The 26,190-nt window shown below is 43.0% G+C and overlaps 1 protein-coding gene across 1 annotated transcript in view; it reads right to left on the reverse strand.

Moving 5' to 3' along the window:
* Positions 1 to 26,190, reverse strand: part of cwf19l2 (CWF19 like cell cycle control factor 2) — a 114,498-nt gene that overhangs the window by 56,959 nt on the left and 31,349 nt on the right. The window contains exons 7-8 of the mRNA XM_063054104.1: positions 14,385 to 14,500; positions 12,221 to 13,023 (exon numbers count right to left, since the gene is read on the reverse strand). Of these exons, the coding sequence (XP_062910174.1) occupies positions 12,221 to 13,023; positions 14,385 to 14,500 (919 nt within the window). The remainder of the gene's footprint in view (positions 1 to 12,220; positions 13,024 to 14,384; positions 14,501 to 26,190) is intronic.

Below are 26,190 nucleotides of genomic sequence, written 5' to 3' on the forward strand. Positions count from 1 at the left end.
AATGTTGTAAAATAATAAAATATGAAAACTTTGTGGGGGGGGTGAACACTTTTTATTGGCACTGTGTGAGTGCGTGTGTGTGTATATATTTTTTTGTTTTTTTTTAACTTTTTTATATTATATTACCATGACTCCTGCGGTGAAGAAAAAGTGTAGGCAATATTCCATTGAGTACCTTGCCCATGGTTTTATTCCATCCCACGGGACAAAATGATGCCACTATGGCGACTTGTTGAAATGAAAGCATGCAGTCCTGTAAACTGAGTAAGAATTCAGAGACAGCATATAAGGACAAGATAAGAGGCGACACTGGATTGCTTCAAAAAACTGTGTGATAATTTTCAATCAAGGCCGACTAAATGTTTAGTGAAAAAGCAGCTAAGATAAACAGAAGTTTATCTGCATCCTATCAAATTTCAAACCCAAGTACAAAACCTGGCAAGCCACATAATAAAGGCGAATCATCGATTCTGCCTGCAGTTTCTGTTGTAATTTCTACTGTTATGAATCAGAGCGCATTTGAAACTACTGAAGCTATTCCCTTGAGTAACTTAACAGTTTCGAGGTGTACTGATTAAATGTTAGATGATGTGGAAATACAACTAGTTGCACACCTGCAAATCGATGAAAGCACATTACGTAATGAAGCCCTTCTGATGACATATGTTAGAGGTTTTTGAATGATGATCAGGCCAGTGAGGAAAGGCCTTTTGCCCAAAAGCTTAAGACAGATACCAAATGTGAAAATATTTTTGAAGTCAAGAGCTATTTCCAGGAAAGCAATATTCTGCTGGAAAATACAATGACTTGAGCAACTGATGGCACTGCTTTGATGCATCAGTCTTCACAGTGGAAGGCACTAGCAGTATGGTGGAAGTTCCAGGTGTCGGGGGCATGAAGTGTGTGAAGTTACCATTACTAAACAGAAAGTTCTTGAGAAACTGGAAGGTCTGAAGATAGATAAGTCACCTGGACCAGATGGTGTACACCTCAGAGTTCTGACCTCAGTGGTTGGGAAGATGTCAAAGTTGATTATTAAGGATGAGGTCTCAGGATACTTGGAGGCATGAGATAAAATAGACCATAGTCAGTATGGTTTCCTCAATGAAAAATCTTGCCTAGCAAATCTGTTGGAATTCTTTGAAACAATAACAATCAAAATAGACAAAGGAGAATTGGTTGACATGTACTTGGATTTCCAGATGGCCCTTGATAGGTGCCACACGAGGCTGCTTAACAAGCTACGAGTCCATGGTATTACAAGAAAAAATCTATCTTGGATAAAGCAGTAGCTGGTTGGCAGGAGACAAAGAGCAGGAATGAAGGGAGCCTTTTCTGGTTGGCTGCCGGTGACTAGTGGTGTTTCACAGGGGTCTGTGCTGGGATTCTTTTTATGTTATATGTCAATGATGATGGAATTGATGGCTTTGTTACAAAGTGTGCAGATGAAATGAAGATAGGTGGAGAGGCAGAAAGGTTTGAGAAAGTAGAGAGGCTACAGAAGAACTTAGATTAGTAGAATGGGCAAAGAAGTAGCATATGGAATACACTGTCAAGAAATGTGTGGTCATGCACTTTGGTAGAAGAAATGAAAGGGTTGTCTACTTTCTAAATGAAGAAAAATTACAAAAAAAAACTGAGGCACAAGATCCTTGTGCAGGATTCCCTAAAGGTTAGTTTGTAAGTTGAGTCTGCACAGAGGAAGGCAAATGCAATGTTAGCATTCATTTCAAGAGGACTAGAGTATAAAAGTAAGGATGTAATGTTGAAACTTCATAAATCACTGGCGAGGCCTCACTTGTATTGTGAGCAGGTTTGGACCCCCCATCTCAGAAAGGATGTGCTGAAACTGGAGAGCGTTCAAAGGAGGTTCACAAAAATGATTCCAGGTTTGAATGGCTTGTCATATGAAGAGCATTTGATGGCTCTGGGCCTGTATTCACTAGAATTCAGAAGAATGAAGGATGACCTCATTGAAACCCATCAAATGGTGAAAAGCCTTGATCGTGTGGATGTGGAGAGGATGTTTCCTGTAGTGGGAGACCAGAGGACACAGCCTCAGAATGGAAGGGCATCCTTTTAGAATGGAAATGAGTTGGAATTTCTTTATCCAGAGAATGGTTAATCTGTAGAATTCTTTGCCACAGGCAGCTGTGGAGGCCAAGTCTTTATGTATATTTGAGGCAGAGGTTGACCGATTCTTGGATTGGTCAGAACATGAAGGGATACAGGGAGAAGGCAGCAAATTGAGACCGAGAGGAAAATTGGATCAGCCATGCTGAAATGGCAGAGCAGATGCGATGGGTCTAATGGCCTAACTCTGCTCCTATATCTTGTGGTAGGAAGATACAGAGGATTCATTGCTCGTTTAAAAAAATGCTGTACCTGACATTTTTTGTACACTGTGTCATCTGCCAGCATCTGGTTGCAAAATAATTGGGAGGACATTTGCACGACATCCTTGCTGCTGTAATAATGACGGTCAACTTAATTAAAACAAATACACTTCAAGATCGTCTTTATCAACAACTTTGTGAGGAAAACAAAGAAGATTTTGAATGGCTACTAATGCATTCAGAGGTCTGGTGGTATGATCAGGCATTACTGCTTTCCCTGGAAAACAAATTTTTCAGCAATAATATTGGACTTCGTGAATTTATGCAATTTTTACTGGCCACTCTTAAAATTGAATCGCTAGACAATGACCTGATTGTACATCTCGATCATTTGAAACAACTACACACTGATATGGGGGAATTTTGGTTCAGAGACCTGCTGGACATGCATGTTCAGATTGGGTGGTGGATCCATTTAGGCTGAATGTGTATGATATTGACACATTGCAAGAATGACTTAATGAGCTGCAGAGAGAAATAACAGCTCAAGCAAAATTTGTGGATAACTAGTGATATTCAAAATAAATTTCCACAGCTCTGGGAGAAAGCAAAGTTGTTTTTAATTAGATTTCCCACCTCTTATCTAGTTGAATGTGGTTTTAGTCAAGTTTCAAGCTCATAACCTTTTTGATGTTGTGAAAAGAGATAGATCTTCAATTATGTTTACCCAAGATGCAACCATATATTTAAAACTCACTAGTTTGCTTCAGTTGCAAGGATCTCGCTAAATACACAAAGTAACACATAGTTTTAGTTACATTATAAATAAGTCACCCTATACAGATATTTAATGTATAATAATACCTATAACCTGTTAAAACATAAATATTGTCTCTATATTAGAATAATTAGTACAGTTGACCAGAAAAAAACTTCAGCAACTAACGGATACTATGAAGATCAGGGGCCACTGAGGTAAACAAAAGTCACAAGCGGGCCACGAGCAGAAAAAGGTTGAGAACCACTGATTTAGACGTTTCAATAGTACATTTTCTAAAGGGACATTACAGGCTGTGGATTGTAGTGATCATAGTTCAGAAGTGTATCTAGTAGAGTATTGACTATTAATGATAAAGTCTGCAGATGTTGGAAATCCAAAGCAACACACATACACAAAATGCTGGAGGAACTCAGCAGGTCAGGTAACATCTATGGAAATTAATAAACAGTCGACATTTTGGACTGAGACCCTCCTTTCGGACTGAAGAAGCGCCTTGGCCCAAAAAGCCGACTATTTATTTATTTCCATAGTTGCTGTCTGGCCTGCTGAGTTCTTCCAGCATTTTGTGCATATTGCTGCAGAGTATCTTGTAGTTTTGTGAGCTGCCTGCAAGTATTGTCGTATGTTGCCAGCACCATAATCAACATCAGGAATGTAAGTCAGCTACATGGCAGCGTAATGGTACAGAATTACAAGTGCTTCAACAAATGCACAGATGGGTCTATGACTGTCGCCAGTGGACCACAACTGGGGTTCAGTGTGACTAGACTCAGGAACTAGTGATTGAAAAAGAAGGATGAAAGCTGTGGGCAAATGTTAATACACCTGAGTCCACATACACACCTTCATGCAAACTGGTGTATACATACCAGCTGATACCTTTAAGTGTGAATATTAATACTTATGCAGAAGAGCCTAGTCTCCAAATGTCTTGATCCCTATTGTATACATAAACGATATTAAGAAAAGGAGTTGAAGGTCATGTGAGATGCAAAACTTCACATTGGATTTGTCCCAATTAAATTTATCTACCAGAAGTCAACATGAATCTAGTGAGCAGAATGGCCTCCTTAACATCATTATAAGATGATACAAGGTAATTATTATCTAGTATCTTCTTATAATGATGTTAAGGAGGAGTGGAGCAAAGTTATGATGGCACTAAACAGCGACTCATTTGCTTGCAACTTCAGAAACAGCTCTATGTTTATCTTTGATATATTTTTTTTCCCTTTTTACACTCTGACTTTGGTTCTTTGCGGGAATGGGACACGTTCTCGGGGCCTTTTGATTTTTTTTGATATTTCTCCTCTAGCTGTGAAGCGGGGCACCTCTTTTTCCTTTATTAGGGAGAGAGAGAGAGCCTGGGGTATGTCAAATTACCAGGTGAACGAGTAGTCTTTGGCAGGGGTCCCCAAACTTTTCTGCACCGCGGACTAGTTTAATATTGATAATATTCTTGTGGACCGGTCGACCGGTGGTGGGGGGGGGGGGGGAGGTTAATCACAACCGGAATATAGGTGATAAGTCAACTATAAGTCACTTATCAGTGGCTAATACACTTAATTTTGTTTCTAAAAGGGTTTATCTAACAAATTTAATATTAAACACAGCGCATATTTTCCTCACATGAATATAGTGATAAGTCAATTATAAGTCATAAGGGGGTTCCTTATGTCCAGTCTATTCTGCAATTTAGTTTTCAATGCATTCATTACAGAAAACTCCGCTTCACAGAGATATGATGTTGGAAATGGAAGCAACATTTTCAGTGCTTTCATGGCTATCTCAGGATATTCACCCTTGACTTTGATCCAGAATGCCGGCAGAGATGTTATGTCAAATATACTTTTCAGCCCACTGTCATTTGCAAGCTCGAGGAGTTGATCTTCTTCCCATGCTGGCATGGATGATTCACCAGGGTCATTCACAAATGGGTCATGGACCCATTCCTTTGCATGTCTTGGGAAGTAACACTCGAATTCTGTCGATAGCGAAGCTAGGTGTTCGCGCACCAGCTGTGAGCCTCAGTCTCTCCCAAATACCCAGCTAATGTTGGGAATATGTCAAATATGCCCCTGTCCACTCGCTGTCCCCACAGTTCCAGTTTGGCTGTGAAAGTAGACACTTTATCTGCCAACTTGAAGACAGTTGTCATTCTCCCCTGAAGTGACAAATTGAGTTCATTGAGCAGGTTGAAGATGTCACACAGATAAGCGAGTTTTGCTATCCACTCCTCATCCAGTGTGCTGCCAGTGGTGACTTTTTTTCCTGAAAGAAATCTCTGTAGCTGCTCTCTTAACTCAAAAACCCCAGCCAGGACTCTCCCCCTTGATAGCCACCTGCCTCCAGTGTGTAAGAGATGGTGTTTGTGCTCTGCATCCATTTCCTCACAAAACTGCTCAAACAGACGTGAGTTAAGGGCTTTAGCTTTGGTGTGATTGATAACTTCAACAACGTCACTCAATACGCTGTTAAGATCAGGTGACATTTTTCGGCTAGCCAGCATTTCCCTGTGTGTGACGCAGTGTGTAGTCTGGCATTCAGGAGCAACCTCTTTGACTCGGGTAGTGAAACCAGACTCGTTAAGCCATTCCAACAGCTGTGCTTCAATGTCCTCCACTATGTCATCGATTCTCCTTGAAACTGTGGTAGCTGAAAGAGAAACCTGTGCCATCTTGTTAGCTGCAGCTTCTTCCAACAGTTAACGGCACATGTCCTTGGCAGCAGGCAGAATCAATTCTTCACCAACAGTGAAAGGCTTCCACGAGGCATTCTGCAGATGCTGGAAACTCAAGCAACACACATCAAAGTTGCTGGTGAATGCAGCAGGCCAGGCAACACCTCTGGGAAGAGGTACAGTTGACGTTTCGGGCCGAAACCCTGACGAAGGGTCTCGGCCCGAAACGTTGACTGTGCCTCTTCCTAGTGAAAGGCTCTTAGCCTTAGCAATACGGCTAGCGACTAAGTACGACGCTCTCAGAGCAGCAGCATTTGTGGATGTGGTGGCTCTCAGCACTTGCTTCTGTTCCGCTTGCTCACGTTTTTTCCGCTCAAAAAACTCAACGGGTTTGTCTTTAAGTGCAGGGTGCTTGGACTCAAGGTGCCAAAGCAGTTTTAAGGGCTTCATTGCCTCATTAGACAGCTTGTCTCCACATATCACACACACAGGGGCCTGGAGCATGCGAGTCACCAGTCGTAATAAAGCCATATTTTATGTACGACTCGTCGTATTTTCTGTTGAAGGAAGCTTTCTTTTTTTTTTGCAGTCTTGGCCTCAGCTGTCTCTGCATTATCATCATCATTAGGCCTTTTATGTCCCCTACCATCTCTTCCAAAGAAACTCTCAAGCGACGTTTGTTTCTCATCGAGAAGTTGTAGGTTAATGACCGACTGATGTCTTCGTGTGGGTAATGACCTCACATGCATTCAAGTTCAACAGTGGGCGTGACAGGGAATGAGGAAAGGTGCAGTTGACTCACATCGTTTCCTCGTGGCCCGGTAGCACATGCTTTGTGGCCCAGTACCGGTCTATGTCTTTATTGATGCTTTGCCGCATGCTTGAGTGCTCATTGGGGGGCGCCAGTGTTTTCTTCCTGATTCGGAGGGGGGGGGGTCATTGCCTTACTACTGCTTGTGCATGGGAAGCTGGAGGAGAGGGGGGTCTTTGGGTTTCTAACATTTAACTATCATTCATTCTTTGGAGCACCCCTCTGTTTTCATGGAGGCTTGCGAAGAAAAAGAATTTCAGAATGTATATTGTATACATTTCTCTAACATTAAATGTACCTTTCAAAACCTAAACCTTTTGTTATAACAGCATGCTCCTCTACGAAATCAATTCCCATATGATTAAGCAGAAACCGAGTTACTTTAACACTCAGGAGAACTGCACCAGCATTCTTCCTTTCTCCGAGTACTACTTCTTGTACTTCTAGTTGCCCCATTACAATTTCACTTTATACTGTTGTTACTGTTTTCAAATGTATCACTGCTCAATCATCGATCTCAGCTTACTCTATGTCCTGAATACAACACAAAGACACTCACAAAAGAAAATCTCCCTGGATTCAGTAGACAAAATGACCTTGTTCTATAAACTGTATTCAATGCCTATGCTTTAAAACATATCCTTGACTCTGTGCTGAGCCAATAATCTTACTGCCAAATTGTCATCAAATCCATTATAGATATTGTGTCCACCTTATCCCATCACTGAATCCTCATCCAGACCATTCAATGCCTAAATAAACACCAAAGCTCGTTTTAGGAAGAACATCCAAACATGAACATTTATCAAGGATATGCTTTAAAGCAGACATTGAATAACGTTTATAGAACAAGGTCATTTTGTCTACTGAGTCCAGGGAGATTCTCTTTAGAGCAAACTAATCACTGGAGAACGTCACTACCTGAGCCACTGATGTGAAGGATTCAAATAGCAAAGTTTACATGAATGATAGAAGTGGAAAGACATCATGATTCACATTTCAGAGTATTAAAAATACTCGAGTTGAAGTGATTTCTGCAACACATCCCTCCCAACTTTAAATTATTACCAGCAACTTTATATTATTAGAAGAGTACATGAAAGTGAACAAAGTTCTAAACCAATTCTATAGTCACTAGAAATCATCCTGGCATATCATAAGGCATGCATGCCACAGTTCCCAAGAGGACAGAGAATTGCCTAGCAGGAGAGAGAGTTCAAAAGAAGCAGGCAGGGCCAGTTGGGACATTCTGCACACCACAGTTCCCGAACAAATGTTGGATTGTGTAGTGGAAAGAAAGTTCAAAAGAAGTGGGGTCAGTCAGGACATTCTACGTACCACAGTTCCCAACAAGATGCTGGATTCTGCATTATTAGGCACTTGGCAGGGCCCAATGAAAAGTTAGAGAAATTGGATTTAAGTGGAGGGGCCATTGTGTGAGTAGGGGAATTCAGACTTCAGCTCATCGAGACTTTGGCGAAAAAAGGCGGAGGCTGCAGGCAGATTTTTCACTTAAAATTTCTTTCTTTCCAATTGTACAGTTAGAGTAGTGGGGATGCCAGGCAGAATAGTGGCGTTCTTTGCTTGCAGAAAGACCTCCGGTGTCCCCATCAACAACAACTACAAGAAGTGCATCCAGTTGCAGCTTCTTTCAAACTGGATTAACTCCAGATCATTCAGTAGGCTGGGGGTTTGATCAACAGGGGAGGTAGTTACACCCAAGGTGCAGAACACAGGTAACTGGGTAACCATCAACAGGGTGAAAGGGGATAGGCAGCCCAAGCAGAATATCCCTGTGGCCATTCCCCTCGGCAACAGGTATACTGCTTTGGATACTGTTGGGGGGGAGAATAACCTAACAGAGGAAAGCCACAGCTGGCAGGTCTCTGGCACTGAGTCTTGCTCTGTGGCTCAGAAGGGAAGTGGGGAGAAGAGATGAGCTGTAGTGATAGGGGATTCAATGGTTAGGGAAACAGACAGGAGGTTTTGCGGATGAGAACAAGATTCCCAGATGGTATGTTGCCTCCCAGGTGTCACGGTCAGGGTCACCTCTGATCAAATCCACAGCATTCATAAGTGGGAGAGTCAGCAACCAGAGACGGTGGTCCATGTCGGTACCAATGACATGGGTAGGAAGGGTGATGAGGTCTTGCAAAATGTGTTCAGGGAGTTAGATGCTAAGTTAAAAGACAGAACTTCCAGGGCTGTGATCTCAGGATTGCTACCCGTGCCACAAGCTAGTAAGGCTAGAAATAGGAAGGTCAAGGTTTAATTCGTGACTGAGGAAATGGAGCAGGAGGCAGAGCTTCAGATTTTTGTATCACTGAGCTCTCTTTCAGGGAAGGTGGGACAGAAGGGACAACTCACATCTGAACTGGAGGGGGACTAATATGCTTGCAGGAAGGTTTGCTAGTGCTGCACAGGGGGAGTTTAAACTAGAATTGCAAGGGGATGGGAATTACAGTGCCAGAGCTGATTGTGGAATGGTAGTGAGAAAGATATTGTCTACATATACATATACAAGTCTACATATAGAAAGATTGAGCATGCTAAGACTAATGTTCTGAGTTGTGTATATTTAAATGCAAGGAGCATTGTAGGGAAAAGCAGAGGAACTTAGGGCAAGGATCAGCATGCGGAATTATGACATTGTAGTTATTAGTGAGACTTGACTGCAAGAAAGGCAACACTGGCAGCTCAATATTCCAGGGTTCTGTTGTTTTAGACATAGTAGAGGGGAAGGTATTAAAGGGCATTACTAGTCAAGGAAAATGTCGTGTCAGTGCTCCAACAGGATAGACAGGAGACCTCGTTTACTATGGCTATATGGGTGGAACTAAGAAATCAGAAAGGGATGACCACGTTAATGGGATTATATTATAAGACCACCCAACAGACCATGGGATTTAGAGCAGCAAATTTCCAGAGAGATTGCAGACTGTTGCAATAAACATAATGTTGCAGTAGGTGATTTGATCTGAACTTTCCATGTGTTGACTGGGACTCCTATACTGTAAAAGGGCTGAATGGGATAGAGTTTGTTAAATGTGTTCCGGGAAGTTTCCTTAATCAGTACATGGAGGTCCCATCTGGACAGAGTGCAATACCAGATCTCCTATTTGGGAATGAAGCAGGGCAGGTGACTGAAGTTTGTACAAGGGAACACTTTGCATCTAGTGATTATAATGCCATTAGTTTCTAGATAATTATGGAAACAGATAGGTCTAGCCTTTGGGTTGAGATTCTGAATTTTGGAAAGGCCAATTCTGATGGTATCAGAAAGGACCTGGCAAGTGTGGATTGGGACAGGTTGTTTTCTGGTAAAGATGTACTAGGTAAATGGGAGCCCTTCAAAAGTAAAATTTGAATAGTACAGAGTTCTATGTTTCAGTCAGAATAAAAGGCAAGGATACCAGGTTTAGGGAGCTTTGGCTATCAAGAGATATTGAGGCCCTGATTAAGGAAAAAGAAAGAGGTACAAAGCAGTTTAGGCAGGAAGAATCAAATGAAGTACTTGAGGAATATAAGAAATGGAAGAGAACCCTTAAGAAGGAAATCAGGAGGGCTAAAAGAAGGAATGAGGTTGATCTAGCAGACAAGGTGAAGGACAATCTCAAGGGCTTCTAGATATATTAAGAGCAAAAGGATAGCAAGGGACAGAATAGGTCCTCTAAGTGGTTACCTATGCATGGAGTCGAAAGAGATGGGGGAGATCTTAAATAGATTTTTTGCATCTATATTTACTTGGGAGACAAACACAGGGTCTATAGAATGAGTCAAAGCAGCAGTTGAGGTCATGAACAATAGACAGATTACAGAGGAGGAGGTGCTTGCTGTCTTGAGGAAAATTAGGGTGGATAAATTCTCAGGGCCTGACAAAGTGTTCACTCAGACCCTGTGGGAGGCTAAAAATTGCAGTGACCCTAGCAAACATATTGCAGTGGCCTTAGCCACAGATGAGGTGCCAGAGGATTGGAGAATAGTTCATGTCATTGTGTTGTTTAAGAAAAGCTTTAAGAATAAACCAGGGTAAACAAGGAAATTATAGGCTGGTAAGCCTGACATCAGTACTGGGAAGGTTATTGGAAGGTATTCTAAGGGATCAGATATACAAGTATTTGGATAGACAGAGACTATCAGAGATAGTCAACATGGCTTTGCGTATGGTAGATGGTGTCTAACCAATCTTATGGAGTTTTTTTGAGGAAGTTACCAGGAAAGTTGATGAAGGCAAGGCAGTGGATGGTGTCTACATGGACTTTATCAAGGAATTAGACAAGGTCCCACAAGGGAGGTTGATCAAGAAGGTTTAGTCGCTGGGCATTCAAGATGAGGTTGTAAATTGGATTAGACATTGACCTTGTGAGAGAAGTCAGAGGCTAACAGTAGAGGGTTGCCTCTCTGACTGGAGGCCTGTGACAAGTGGTGTGCTGCAGGGATTGGTGCTTGGTCTATTGTCGTTTGTCATCCAAATCAACGATCTGTATGATAATATAGTAAACCGCATCAGCAAATTTACCAAAGTCACCAAGACTGGGGGTGTAGTGAATATCAAGGAAGACTATCAAAGCTTGCAGTGGGCTCTGTACCACCAGGAAAAACGACAGAAAAATTACAGATGGAATTTAATGCAGACAAGTAGGAGGCATTGCACTCTGGGAGGACAAACCAGAGCAGCGTTTACAGAGTGAGCAGTAGGGAATGTGGGAATGCATATCCATAATTCCTTCCACAGGTAACTAGAATTGTAAAGAAAGCTTTTAGCACATTGGCCTTCATAAATCAAAGTACCGGGTACAGGAGTTGGAATGTTATGTTGAAGTTGTATAAGATGTAGGTAAGACCTAATTTGGAGTACTGTGTGCAGTTTTGGTCACCTACTTACAGGAAAGATGCCAATAAGATTGAAAGATTGCAGAAAAAATCTACAAGGATGTTACCAGGACTTGATGACTAGATTCTTGATTGGTCAAGGCATGAGGGGATACAGGGAGAAGGCAGGAGTTTGGGACTGAAAGGAAAATTGAATCAGCCTTGATGAAATGGCAGAGCAGACTCAAAGGGCCAAATGGTCTAATTCTGCTCCTCTCCCTTGTGGTCTTGTGATGACCTGAGTTATACGGAAAGGTTGACTAACTTAAGACTTTATTCCCTAGAGCTTAGAAGAATTAGGGGAGATTTGATAGAGGTATGCAAAATAATGAGTGGTATAGATAGGGTAAATGTAAGCAGGCTTTTTCCACTGAGGTTGAGAGATACTAGAACTAGAACTCATAGGTTTAGGGTGAAAGGTGAAATGTTTAAGGGGAACAGCAGGGGGAACTTCTTCACTCAGAGGGTAACGAGAGTGTGGAATGAGCTGCCAGTGCTAGTGGTGGATATGGGGTCGATTTCAACATTTATGAGAAATTTGGATACATAGTGGTTGAGAGGGGTATGGAAGACTATGGTTCAGGTGCAGGTCGATGGGACTGGGCAGAAAAATAGTTTGGCACAGATTAGATGGGTCGAAGGGACTGCATCTGTGTTGTATTGTTTTATGACTTCAAGTAATGTCACTATGAAACAATAAAACTGCTTTGAAGCTTCCTCGTTTATTAAAGTACACATACCTAGAACTTGACTTGCGTTGGCACTGGGCACCTTCTGCTTGCATGGTGTTTTCCCTGGGCTTGGTCTCTGTCCATTCGTCAGCAGCATTTGGCATTTCTTTAAGTGTAGCAACACTTCTCTGGTGTGGTAGTGATGTAAGTTGTTGCGATGGGCTTTCCCCACTATTAGATCTGCTCCACACGGATTTATCATCACTACCATCATCTGGTTTTTGAAAACTGCGACTTTGAGAAGGCTGTGAATCTGACAATTGATTAGAACATCTTGGAAAGTTGATACCCCAACTGCCCCTACCACTTCCAGAATCTTCAGGCTTCAAAAACTTAGATTTTAAATCATTTAAGGGAAAGGATTTATCTTTCCCTCTGTCATGAAAATGATCACTTCCTAAATTTTTGGCACCAGTACTTCGTTGCACTTTCTCCTTACGTTTTTCTTCTTGGATTCTGCATTCTCTATCTTTATCTTCAGCATGCTCCATTTCCACCTCTCTTTCATTGGATTTTTTATCTTTACATCGATTGGCAGTTTCTTGTCTTTCTTTATCCCTTTTCCATTTAAGTTCATCCTGGAAATTTCCTACTGGTTTCTCTCTCTCAATAGCGCTCTCACGTTCCTCATGTCTGTCTTTGTCTCCATTTTGTCCTCTCCCAGAATCATATTTTTTCTTATCAGTCTGATCAGAAGTCCAGTTCCTTGCTTTTTCCCAAGACCCTCTCCGACTCCTTTCAGAACACTTTGGATAGTTCGATACTGCAATTTCCTCGGCAGCTTGTAGCTTCTCCTGGAATACTTCCACAGACTATATGGAGCGGAGAAAATATATAAATATTCATCATTAGCAAATCTTTCCATTTGGATCACTTTCATTACTTCAATTTCATATCATTGCAATTGCTTTGCAATTAAAATACTAACCTAAAAAAAATCAATTTTACACATCATATAATCCTCCGCAAATAGTAAAGCAGATAAATATTCTTTTTGAAAGAAGCAAAAAGCAGAAAAAAAATCAGAAGCAAAAGAAAAAGCTGTCAGCACTCAGATGACCAAAGAGCATCTGTGGGGAAAGAGTCAATGTCTTAAGTCAACGACACGAAATTAGGACTGGAAAATTGACCAAACAAGCATATTTTAAGTTGCAGGTAGGGGAAGGATTGAAAAGAACAGGAGTGCAAGGCAATTCTGGATTTTATTAATAGACACACAGCATATAAAAATAAATAAGTCATTTTGAATCTTGTCCAGCCACATCTCGGGTACTGTTTTCAATTCCGGTTTTCCTGTTATTGGAAGTATGTGAAGACACTAGTGAAGATCAACAAAAGATGAGGAACTACTGTGAAAAGGACAGATTAGAGAAGCTGAGACTGACTTTGTTAAAGAAGGCTGAAGGAAAATTTGATAGAAGTATATAAAATGTTGAGAAGGATGGTTGAGGAAGGCTGACCTTTTGATAGATGGACTGAAGACCAGAGTTCACAGATGAAAAAGGGAATACATTGAGAGATGAGGAAAAACTCAAGTGTGTCGAAACCTGGAAAGCACTTTGTGCATACTTAGTGAACGCAGGTTCCACCAAGGCCTTCAAGATGAAGCTGAACAAATATACGTGAAAGAAAATCTTAAAAAGAGGTTTGGGGTAGAACTAGCAAGTTGGTCTGGTACAGATTTAACATGGACATAAATGTCAAAAACAAATCTGTGCTGTGACCATTCTGTGATTCTGTTTTGTGCCTCTGTAATATGCATCTCCTGCTTCTTGCAGTAATTTTCTATTTTAATCATTGTGTAGAAATCTATTTTTATTTTTTACTTAATTAAGGCAAATAGCAGCTTCAAACACATGCATAATCCGAAGGATACAAATCTATAATTGTTAAAAGTAAACATGTTTAATGTACGTGATAGAAATGTAAATAATGAAAACTAGAAGGCTCATGAGCCAAAACAAATATAGTTGACATAATCTGTCAAATCCTACACAGCATTTAAGGACAAATTTGCAAACCTTAAATGGGTTTTATAGGGACTGAACATATAGCAACATGGTGTCTTATCCAAATATGAAGACACTGAAGTGATGTTTAAAAATTAGAAATTAAAAGCAGAAGGTGAAAAGTATAAATGAATCATTGCTTAGTTACATTAAAATGATCTTACACCATATCTCTCAGCAATTACATCCTCTAGTTGACGCTGATCCCTCACTGCCTGTTCCTTCATGCGCTTATAGGATCGTCTCAACCAGCTCAGCCCGCCATCTTCTACTGAAGCTGCTACGGATTGAAGAGTTGGGAATAATTATTTTTTAATTTTATTGGAATACAAAATTTCTGTTAAAACTAACTAAGAATTTATCAAGACCTGTAATATTTGAAACCAGAATTATGTATTAATTTAACATGCAGGAATTGTTCCATATTATTGAGTCGTCTTACGAAGAAACTAAATCAATCTTACTGATGAAAAGTCTCCTATTTCCCACAAAATATGATGACATTATTACAATTTGCCAAGACGCTTTCTATCTATTCGCTTTTGAAAAGAATTCACAAACAGAAGAGATTCCGGAAATCCAATAATTTACATGTGTCTCTACATCTTAAAGCAGTTCATCTGAAAGAATAAGTTTCCTCCGAGAAGGTTCTGTGGCCAGCTACTGAAAGAACCCAAAGTGCTTTAGTTCAAATTAAAAAGTGGTGAGGAATTTATGTTATATCTCCAAAACATTAAGCTAATTGCAAGAAAAACGCAGGAGCCCAGGAGCACAGGCCTTAATTTCTTTTACTTAAAGCCAGGTGCATACATCTGAGGTGGTACAATAATGACATATGCAATTCATACATTTTACATCTACCCGTAATGAATTACTTAAACAAAGAATGCTTAATCAAACAATATATTTACAATATTACTCAAATATTAGCAATATATAATAAATACACAACATCCCTCCCAATTTAGCTATAAACTCCAATTTAATGTAGATTGTATCTGAACTTATACACATACAGTATACTACATAATACCACTACTATATAGACATACACAGCACAGTAAATTTTAAGCAACACACAAAATGCCAGAGGAACTTCAGGCCAGGCAGCATCTGCAGAAAAGAGTACAGTTGTCCCTCGGTATCTGTGGGGGATTGGTTCCAGGACCCCCCCCCCACCCCCCGTGGATACCAAAATCCACGAATGCTCAGGTCCCTTACATAAATCCATGGATGCGAACGAATGAGACGCGAGGCGAACAATGCTCAAGCAATGAGTGCTGGAGAGAGACTGAGGATCTGTGAAATGGCAGGAGGCTACAGCAAGGTATGCCTACACATCACTTCATTCACGTGCATTAAGTGTAGTGCTCGGCACGCGGCAAATTCAAGCTTTGCTTTTTGGAATTTCCTGGAATTTTTTTTCGAATATTTTCGATCTGCAGATGTGGAACAGGCAGATACGGAGGGTCGACTGTACAGTCGACGTTTCAGGCTGAGACACTTCATCAGGACCTCAGTCCCATACAGGCCTAAAGATTTAATTGTTGTGGAGGATTTCTTACTTTTGAGAGAGAACATCTTTCCTACCAAGGGAGGTCACTCTGCTTGACAGATGAGACTTGTGGCTGTGAAAACAACCTCAGGTTCTGGGGCCTCCTCTGTGGTATTGTCAGAGTTGACCCAGACTGCAGGAAGTCCTTGCTTCTCTCCCTGTCCCACTTTCTTTCACTCTCCTTCTCATTTTCCTTCTTCTTCTAGTATCTCCTCATTTGCTAATTTCTCAAGAAATTAAGTCTTGTTTATCCTCTTCCATTTCCATTGCACTTATGTCATCCTCTTTTTCCTTTTTCTTCTTTGTTGGATGTGCAACTTGATCTTGGGAAGATACATTTAGTTTACTGGAATACTCACTTATTAATGCTTCTATTAATAAGGGGGCATGAGAAGGCCTTGGCGAGTAGGGTAAAGGAAAACCCCAAGGCATTCCTCAATTATTTGAAGAACAAAAGGATGACAGGAGTGAAGGTAGGACCGATTTGAGATAAAGGTGGGAAGATGTGCGTGGAGGCTGTGGAAGTGAGCGAGATCCTCAATGAATACTTCTCTTCGGTGTTCACCAATGAGAGAGAACTTGATGACGGTGAGGACAATATGAGTGATATTGATGTTCTGAAGCATGTTGATATTAAGGGAGAGGAGGTTTTGGAGTTGTTAAAATACATTAGGACGGATAAGTCCCCAGGGCCTGACGGAATATTCCCGAGGCTGCTCCATGAGGCGAGGGAAGAAATTTCTGAGCCTCTGGCTAGGATCTTTATGTCCTCGTTGTCCACGGGAATGCTACCGGAGGACTGGAGGGAGGTGAATGTTGTCCCCTTGTTCAAAAAAAGGTAGTAAGGATAGTCCGGGTAATTATAGACCAGTGAGCCTTACGTCTGTGGTGGGAAAGCTGTTGGAAAAGATTCTTAGAGATAGCATCTGTGGGCATTTAGAGAATCATGGTCTGATCAGGAACAGTCAGCATGGTTTTGTGAAGGGCAGATCGTGACTAACAATCCTGATAGAGTTCTTTGAGGAGGTGACCAGGCATATAGATGAGGGTAGTGCAGTGGATGTGATCTATATGGATTTTAGTAAGGCATTTCACAAGGTTCCACACTGTAGGCTTATTCAGAAAGTCAGAAGGCATGGGAACCCGGGAAGTTTGGCCAGGTGGATTCAGAATTGGCTTGCCTGCAGAAGGCAGAGGGTCGTGGTGGAGGGAGTACATTCGGATTGGAGGGTTGTGACTATTGGTGTCCCACAAGGATTGGTTCTGGGACTTCCACTTTTCGTAAATTTTATTAACGACCTGGATGTGGGGGTAGAAGGGTGGGTTGGCAAGTTTGCAGACGACACAAAGGTTGGTGGTGTTGTAGATAGTGTAGAGGATTGTCGAAGATTAAATTATGATGACACGCAGTCCTTTTTTATTGTCATTTAGTAATGCATGCATTAAGAAATGATACAATATTAGGGTTAGGGTTAGGATTGCAGAGAGACATTGATAGGTTGCAGAAGTCGGCTGAGAAGTGGCAGATGGAGTTCAACCCGAAGAAGTGTGAGGCGGTACACTTTGGAAGGACAAACTCCAAGGCAGAGTACAAAGTAAATGGCAGGATACTTGGTGGTGTGGAGGAGCAGAGGGATCTGAGGGTACATGTCCACAGATCCCTGAAGGTTGCCTCACAGGTAGATAGCGTAGTTAAGAAAGCTTATGGGGTTTAGCTTTCATAAGTCGAGGGATAGAGTTTAAGAGTTGCGAGGTAACGATGCAGCTCTAAAAAAACTCTGGTTAGGCCACACGTGGAGTACTGTGTCCAGTTCTGGTCGCCTCACTATAGGAAGGATGTGGAAGCATTGGAAAGGGGACAGAGGAGATTTACCAGGATGCTGCCTGGTTTAGAGAGTATGGATTATGATCAGAGATTAAGGGAGCTAGGGCTTTACTCTTTGGAGAGAAGAAGGATGAGAGGAGACATGACAGAGGTATACAAGATATTAAGAGGAATAGGTAGAGTGGATAGCCAGCGCCTCTTCCCCAGGGCACCACTGCTCAATACAAGAGGACATGGCTTTAAGGTAAGGGGTGGGAAGTTCAAGGGGGATATTAGAGGAAGGTTTTTTACTCAGAGAGTGGTTGGTGCGTGGAATGCACTGCCTGAGTCAGTGGTGGAGGCAGATACACCAGTGAAATTTAAGAGACTACTAGACAGGTATATGGAGGAATTTAAGGTGGGGGCTTATATGGGAGGCAGGGTTTGAGGGTCAGCACAACACTGTGGGCCGAAGGGCCTGTACTGTGCTGTACTATTCTATGTTCTATGTTCTATTGCTCCCTTTACGATCTGATCTCTCTTCTCGGTTTCCTCATCCAGAACATCATCTGACAATCTTCTGCTTTCATATCTCCATTGACTCCTTTCTTTTTCACCTTCCATTCATCCAGCTTTGCTCTGGTGTTTGCATCCACTTGTACAAGCAGCTTTTAGTCTCCCACTTGAAGTTCATGCAATAGCCTTAATGTACGCAGAGTAGATTCTGGTTCTTATTACTCACAAAGGCCGAATGCTTGCAACTTTCCAAAAGCCCCTTGAACTGCTTCCAGCTTAAAACCAAGCCACATTTCACAAGTAACTATCTCATTAAAATATCAGAAGCTTTCTCATATATGCTGCCTACAAAAAATGTAGTCGGACCATTGCTTTCCTCACTTTCACCACTCCTCGGAGCAGCCCGATCCTTCCTTGTTTCAATATCCTTTCCAACCAGTGGCACAGAATTGGCACCCACACCTGTTTGCCCTCTACTGGGCGATGGTCCATGGAGGCAGTTGTGGCATCATCCAGTAACTTCCTTAATTCACTTTCAGTTGACTCTATTACAGGGGGTGTGGCATACAATCTACTTTTAGTTGCCTCAGCCAATCACACCCTCACTTTCTTCTTTGTAAAATTTATTTTTACAATCTAAAGACAAGTCTACTCCAAGAACATCGGGTACTACAGGGCTACTCCATCAGTGAGCTGCTCGTTGATCAGAATAGCTCAAATGATGTCAGCAGTGAAGCCAGCTGAGAAGTCGAAAGGGTCGGCCGAGGTGTTGAAGGAGCCCGTTGGGGTATCGGAGGAGCCCACGATGTGTTGCAGGAGTTGGTTTGGGTATGGAAGAGCTGACCTGGCTGTAGAGGGTGCTGCCCTTTACTCGGAAGCATAGCTTGGTGATAAAGTAAATAGCCACTGCCTGTTACTCTTCTCTGATGGAAGGACGGTCTACGTGGGAGCTGTCAGTTGTACTGAGAACCAGGCCTCAAGCCCCAGGCTTGCCTGCTGCTGCAGACCAGGTGAAGGACGCAGAAGCACGACAGCATGGTTGAGCATGGCCTGGGCCAGGCCTCTCCCGTCAGTGCTGCCCTCCCGTGTTCAAGTGGTGGGATGACAAGCTGGATTGTGTGTGTCCGTACAATATTGGGAAACTGTACCATCGATTACTGGACATCATCGTTCAGTGAGTATGCTTCTTTGTTTGATATTTTGAATTATGTCACTCGCTATTTTTGAATGTTTGCTTGCTAGTTTGAATGTTTTGCACCTTGCCCCAGAGGAATGCTGTCACGTTCAGCAGTATCTATGTATCGTTTGAATGACAATAAAACTTGATTTGATTTTGACAATACTGGCCCTCCAGTTTTTACCACATACGAGACTCATGCGGCGTGTTGGTTGTTGCATTTTACTGTTATGAACGTCATTCCCACAGGAGTTATCTTTTCAAGTATAAGTTCTAAGTTGGATATCCACAGGCTTCAGTTCAGTATCTTTGAAATGCTGTTCAAACTCATTTGGTGAAACTACTGAAGCAGCTCAGCCAATGTCCAATTCCATTTAAATTAATTTGCTGATCATTTTAGTACAAGCCATCTTGCTTGTCTTTTAGTTTTCACATTATAGATCTCAAGGCTACGCAGTCCTGATTCACTCTAATCATTATCAGATTTTTCATCAACACCATGTTCTTTTTGAAACTGCTAATTTTTCCCTTCCCTGTGGAATCCATTTACTTTTGTCTGTCTGACACGCTCTTTGTACGTGTAACCCTCTCACTGGGCTCATAAACCAACGTGCTCATTAGCTAACTTTGCTAACAGCCACGCAACTCAGCGGTGAGAAGGCCATCTTTCATCTAGGGTCATTATAATTTGGGGTTCGATCAAACAGGAATGTTGTGACGTTCCAATTAAAGGAACCTCAATTTGAGTGAACGCTGTGTGAGTACTGCCCATACACAGTTATCTGTTGGCAAGAAATAACAGATCGAGCACCAGCATAAAATTATGATGAAAGTATATTTACCAAATTTTCAACTTTAACAAACAGCTACAGAAAAAGAGAAGTGCCCATTACAGTTAAACCAGTCCAATGTGCACATAAACGTTGGAACTCATACTGGAGTATTCGGGGGGGTGGGGTGTATCTCTTACTCGCGTTCTGTTCAGCTACGCCTCGTGACATTTCCTGTCTACTAGAGGGTACCTCCCTGTCTATCACTCACACCTTCCAACTGTTCAGGTCACCCTGCCCAATGACTGAACTCAGCTTCATTCAGTTCAAGCAGGTGCTGCCAAACATCTTAAATCTCCGTTGGTGCTAACCGGTGAGAACTCTCTTGGAAAGGGGTGTCCTCCATCATCCTAGCTACTCCTTCAGGTCATTATGTGACAGGTTTAGACAGGATGCACCACACAGTTCCACGTTTATTCTCATCCTTCTGCTTAGGAGGAACTTGCACCTTCTTGAAAGTAGCTCTGAACACCGGATCAATGGACAAGGTTTTCAAATAAATTCTCTCCATCTCCTTTTTCTTGCATGCTCCTACGAGCCTCACAACGGAAGTATTTATTCACCTTTTTCAAGTGGATCTGGACAGACCAACACAAAGTGTCAATAGTCTCAGTTACTCCAACGTTCGCTTCCAAAAACTCCAATTTTAACGACAAGTAACCATTGTACAGGTACTCATCAGAACTAAACCTCAAATCTCAAGAGCACTGAGAGGTGTCAATGGTAAATGAGTCAAATACTGGATGTAAAGGGATCTATAAAGCAAAGGAACTTGAAAACCTGTGTCAAGTATGGGTCTAGCATAAATATCATCAATCCGTATGGATACATCAGAGCTTTGTTCCACTAAACCTTCACAAATAGTGTTTTGTACTTTAGCATTTCCCTTGATTGGAACAGATCTCTTCGAGATGACAGCACGTTCCTTTACTGGCTCCCTCTGAAGTTTTGCCTATTTTTTCCTCCGTTTGATTAACCACTGACTTACTACTCAAAGATTTTTCTGTCCCCCACAGTCTCACTTGAAATGCCCATCTTCTCCACAGTTGTAACAGAAAATACCAGTTGCCTCTCTGGTCAAGGGACCCTTTTCAGCAGCATTTCTCTAGGTCGCAAGTCAGGATTCCCAACAGACGTGTCACGTTTAGCTGAAACGTGAGCAGACATTCATTGAGTCAGCTCAGCTCAAAGGCTTTTCATTTCATTCCTCAAAAGCTCTATCAATGTGACATAAGGGGTCACTTTAGCAGCAGAAGCTATCACTGAAGGCACTACTTCACTTTTGGAATTGATCCACTTCTCAATCATGTTTTCCTCCTCTCTAACTTTTCTGAATAACTTGGTAAAAGATGGAGGAGGGCACATCTTGTAGGCCATTCGAATACATAATCATGTCATGTGACAGCACACCCTTCATAATTTGCTCCACCCTCAAGCAATTTCTCCCAGACAGTTGTGGCACAAACAATCCAGCAGTTTCTCCAACCTGAAAAGGTAGGCAGACAGCTTCTCCTTTTTCCTGGAATGCGTGCCTAAACTTGATCATAAGATCAGCTGAACTTTCAGTGGTGCCAAAAGCATCTTCCAGAACTTCCAAGTAATTAGCTGACAGTGCTAATGGGTTCTCTGCCTTTAGGAACCGCACTTTATCAGCAGCCAGATCCTTTAAACTCTCTACCAGTCTCTGTTTTTTCATATTATCTGAGCACTGCCATTCATCCAGTAACTGAGATGTCTACTCAGCCCAAGCCTCATATTCTTTTTCCCCATCGTGAGTGGGTTTAACTCCAGAGAACACTCCCAGTCTCCCATAACTTTGGCTCTTTTGTAACAGGAACACTTTAGCATTTATCAACCAGTGATGTATTAGCCAAAACCAGTTCAGAATTTAAATCAACCGCTGAAGGACCCATTAGACAACTCCTTTCCCTCACCACAGAAACGAGAACAACTCGCCTTTAAAGTTTTCACCCTCAGCTACATTCCCCCTGCTCTAGAGATATGAACTGGCTCTGGCCCTACCTGCAATTTTGACCACCCAATTGGTCAAAATGCCATTCCATCAGTGCAACTTTTCCCTATACTTTTACAGAACTCAGCGCTCTAAGTAGCAGAAATTGGGAATTCAGACATCCACCCCACTCAGAACACAACCTTATGGATATCCTCAAACAACAGGAATTCTGCAGATGCTGGAAATTCAAGCAACACACATAAAAGTTGATGGTGAACGCAGCAGGCCAGGCAGCATCTCTAGGAAGAGGTGCAGTCGACGTTTCAGGCGGAGACCCTTCGTCAGGACTAACTGAAGGAAGAGTGAGTAAGGGATTTGAAAGTTGGAGGGGGAGGGGGAGATCCAAAATGATAGGAGAAGACAGGAGGGGGAGGGATGGAGCCAAGAGCTGGACAGGTGATAGGCAAAAGGGATACGAGAGGATCATGGGACAGGAGGTCCGGGAAGAAAGACAAAGGGGGGGGGGACCCAGAGGATGGGCAAGGGGTATATTCAGAGGGACAGAGAGAGAAAAAGGAGAGTGAGAGAAAGAATGTGTATAAAAATAAGTAACAGATGGGGTACGAGGGGGAGGTGGGGCATTAGCGGAAGTTAGAGAAGTCGATGTTCATGCCATCAGGTTGGAGGCTACCCAGGCGGAATATAAGGTGTTGTTCCTCCAACCTGAGTGTGGCTTCAACTTTACAGTAGAGGAGGCAGTGGATAGACATGTCAGAATGGGAATGGGATGTGGAATTAAAATGTGGCCACTGGGAGATCCTGCTTTCTCTGGCGGACAGAGCGTAGATGTTCAGCAAAGCGGTCTCCCAGTCTGCGTCGGGTCTCGCCAATATATAAAAGGCCACATCGGGAGCACTGGACGCAGTATATCACCCCAGCCGACTCACAGGTGAAGTGTTGCCTCACCTGGAAGGACTGTTTGGGGCCCTGAATGGTGGTAAGGGAGGAAGTGTAAGGGCATGTGTAGCACTTGTTCCGCTTACACGGATAAGTGCCAGGAGGGAGATCAGTGGGGAGGGATGGGGGGGATGAATGGACAAGGGAGTTGCGTAGGGAGCGATCCCTGCGGAATGCAGAGAGCGGCGGGGAGGGAAAGATGTGCTTAGTGGTGGGATCCCGTTGGAGGTGGTGGAAGTTACAGAGAACAATATGTTGGACCCGGAGGCTGGTGGGGTGGTAGGTGAGGACCAGGGGAACCCTATTCCTAGTGGGGTGGCGGGTGGATGGAGTGAGAGCAGATGTACGTGAAATGGGGGAGATGCGTTTAAGAGCAGAGTTGATAGTGGAGTAAGGAAGCCCCTTTCTTTTCTTGACACGGTTTTATCCCCCCTTGTTCAATCCCTTCCGACCTATGTTCGTGACACTTCTCACGCTCTTAAACTTTTCGATGATTTTAAGTTCCCTGGCCCCCACCGCTTTATTTTCACCATGGATGTCCAGTCCCTACATACTTCCATCCCCCATCAGGAAGGTCTCAAAGCTCTACGCTTCTTTTTGGATTCCAGACCTAATCAGTTCCCCTCTACCACCACTCTGCTCCGTCTAGCGGAATTAGTCCTTACTCTTAATAATTTCTCCTTTGGCTCCTCCCACTTCCTCCAAACTAAAGGTGTAGCTATGGGCACCCGTATGGGTCCTAGCTATGCCTGCCTTTTTGTTGGCTTTGTGGAACAATCTATGTTCCGTGCCTATTCTGGTATCTGTCCCCCACTTTTCCTTCGCTATATCGACAACTGCATTAGCGCTGCTTCCTGCATGCATGCAGAGCTCGTTGACTTTATTAACTTTGCCTCCAACTTTCACCCTGCCCTCAAGTTTACCTGGTCTATTTCCGACACCTCCCTCCCCTTTCTAGATCTTTCTGTCTCTGTCTCTGGAGACAGTTTATCCACTGATGTCTACTATAAGCCTACTGACTCTCACAGCTATCTGGACTACTCCTCTTCTCACCCCGTCTCTTGCAAAAACGCCATCCCCTTCTCGCAATTCCTCCGTCTTCGCCGCATCTGCTCTCAGGATGAGGCTTTTCATTCTAGGACGAGGGAGATGTCTTCCTTTTTTAAAGAAAGGGGCTTCCCTTCCTCCACTATCAACTCTGCTCTTAAACGCATCTCCCCCTTTTCACGTACATCTGCTCTCACTCCATCCTCCCGCCACCCCACTAGGAATAGGGTTCCCCTGGTCCGCACCTACCACCCCACCAGCCTCCGGGTCCAACATATTATTCTCCGTAACTTCCGCCACCTCCAACGGGATCCCACCACTAAGCACATCTTTCCCTCCCCCGCTCTCTCTGCATTCCGCAGGGTTCGCTCCCTATGCAACTCCCTTGTCCATTTGTCCCCCCCATCCCTCCCCACTGATCTCCCTCCTGGCACTTATCCGTGTAAGCGGAACAAGTGTTACACATGCCCTTACACTTCCTCCCTTACCACCATTCAGGGCCCCAAACAGTCCTTCCAGGTGAGGCAACACTTCACCTGTGAGTCGGCTGGGGTGATATACTGTGTCCGGTGCTCCCGATGTGGCCTTTTATATATTGGCGAGACCCGACGCAGACTGGGAGACCGCTTTGCTGAACATCTATGCTCTGTCCGCCAGAGAAAGCAGGATCTCCCAGTGGCCACACATTTTAATTCCACATCCCATTCCCATTCTGACATGTCTATCCACGGCCTCCTCTACTGTAAAGATGAAGCCACACTCAGGTTGGAGGAACAACACCTTATTATCCGTCTGGGTAGCCTCCAACCTGATGGCATGAACATCGACTTCTCTAACTTCCGCTAATGCCCCATCTCCCCCTCGTATCCCATCTGTTACTTATTTTTATACACACTCTTTTTCTCACTCTCCTTTTTCTCTCTCTGTCCCTCTGAATATACCCCTTGCCCATCCTATGGGTCCCCCCCCCTTGTCTTTCTTCCCGGACCTCCTGTCCCATGATCCTCTCGTATCCCTTTTGCCTATCACCTGTCCAGCTCTTGGCTCCATCCCTCCCCCTCCTGTCTTCTCCTATCATTTTGGATCTCCCCCTTCCCCTCCAACTTTCAAATCCCTTACTCACTCTTCCTTCAGTTAGTCCTGACAAAGGGTCTCGGCCTGGAACGTCGACTGCACCTCTCCCAGAGATGCTGCCTGGCCTGCTGCGTTCACCAGCAACTTTTATGTGTGTTGCTTATGGATATCCTTCTTGAATCACACCACACCTTAATCCCCGCGACATCCATAAAAGTACCTTTATTACGATGCACCTCACTTTCCACTAGCACCAGCTTAAACGTACAAATAAGCCGCTTAATCAGTCCTTAAACAGCATTCACACAGTATTCCCAGACGAGCTCTCCACAAATGTAACCCTCTCATCGGGGCTCATACACCTACTTGCTCGGTAGCTAACTCTGCTAACAGCCATGTGACTCAGCAGTGAGGCCACCTGTCATAAACAATATCCATCTAGGGTCAGTATAATTTGGGGTTCAACCAAACTGGAACATCGTGATGTTGCAATAGAAGGAACCTCAAATTGAATGAGTGCTGTGTAAATACTGCCCATACACAGTTATCTGTTGCCCAGAAAAATCAGATTGTACACCAGCATAAAATTATAATCAAAGTATATTTACTAAATTTTCAACTTTAATGAACAGTTACAGAAAAATAAAAGGGCCATTACAGTTAAACCAGTCCAATGTGCACATAAACATTGGAGCTCATTCTGGAGTAGTCGAAGGTGTATCTCTTTACTCATGCACTAGACCCACGGTCTGCATGAAAGCACCTGTCACATTCCAAACTTCCCTCGAAGACCACCTCGAATGAACTGGCTCTAGGACCTTCTCTCCCATCCCACAATCCTGTTTGGCTGACACAACATTCCTAAGTTGGACAACATGGCTTATCTTTAGCCAAAGCCAATACACTCTTTCCAGCATGGCACACTGCTTTTACAGAAAACTGCTAAAATAAACTATCTCACAGCATAGCAGTAGAAATCTTAACCAGGATATTACATGTGTGTCCTACTTTGTTGCATATTCTGCAGTTTTCACCTACATTGGTCTGGCGTATGTG

Source organism: Mobula hypostoma, chromosome 7 (genome assembly GCF_963921235.1).
Source record: "Mobula hypostoma chromosome 7, sMobHyp1.1, whole genome shotgun sequence".
NCBI classification, from domain to species: domain Eukaryota; kingdom Metazoa; phylum Chordata; class Chondrichthyes; order Myliobatiformes; family Myliobatidae; genus Mobula; species Mobula hypostoma.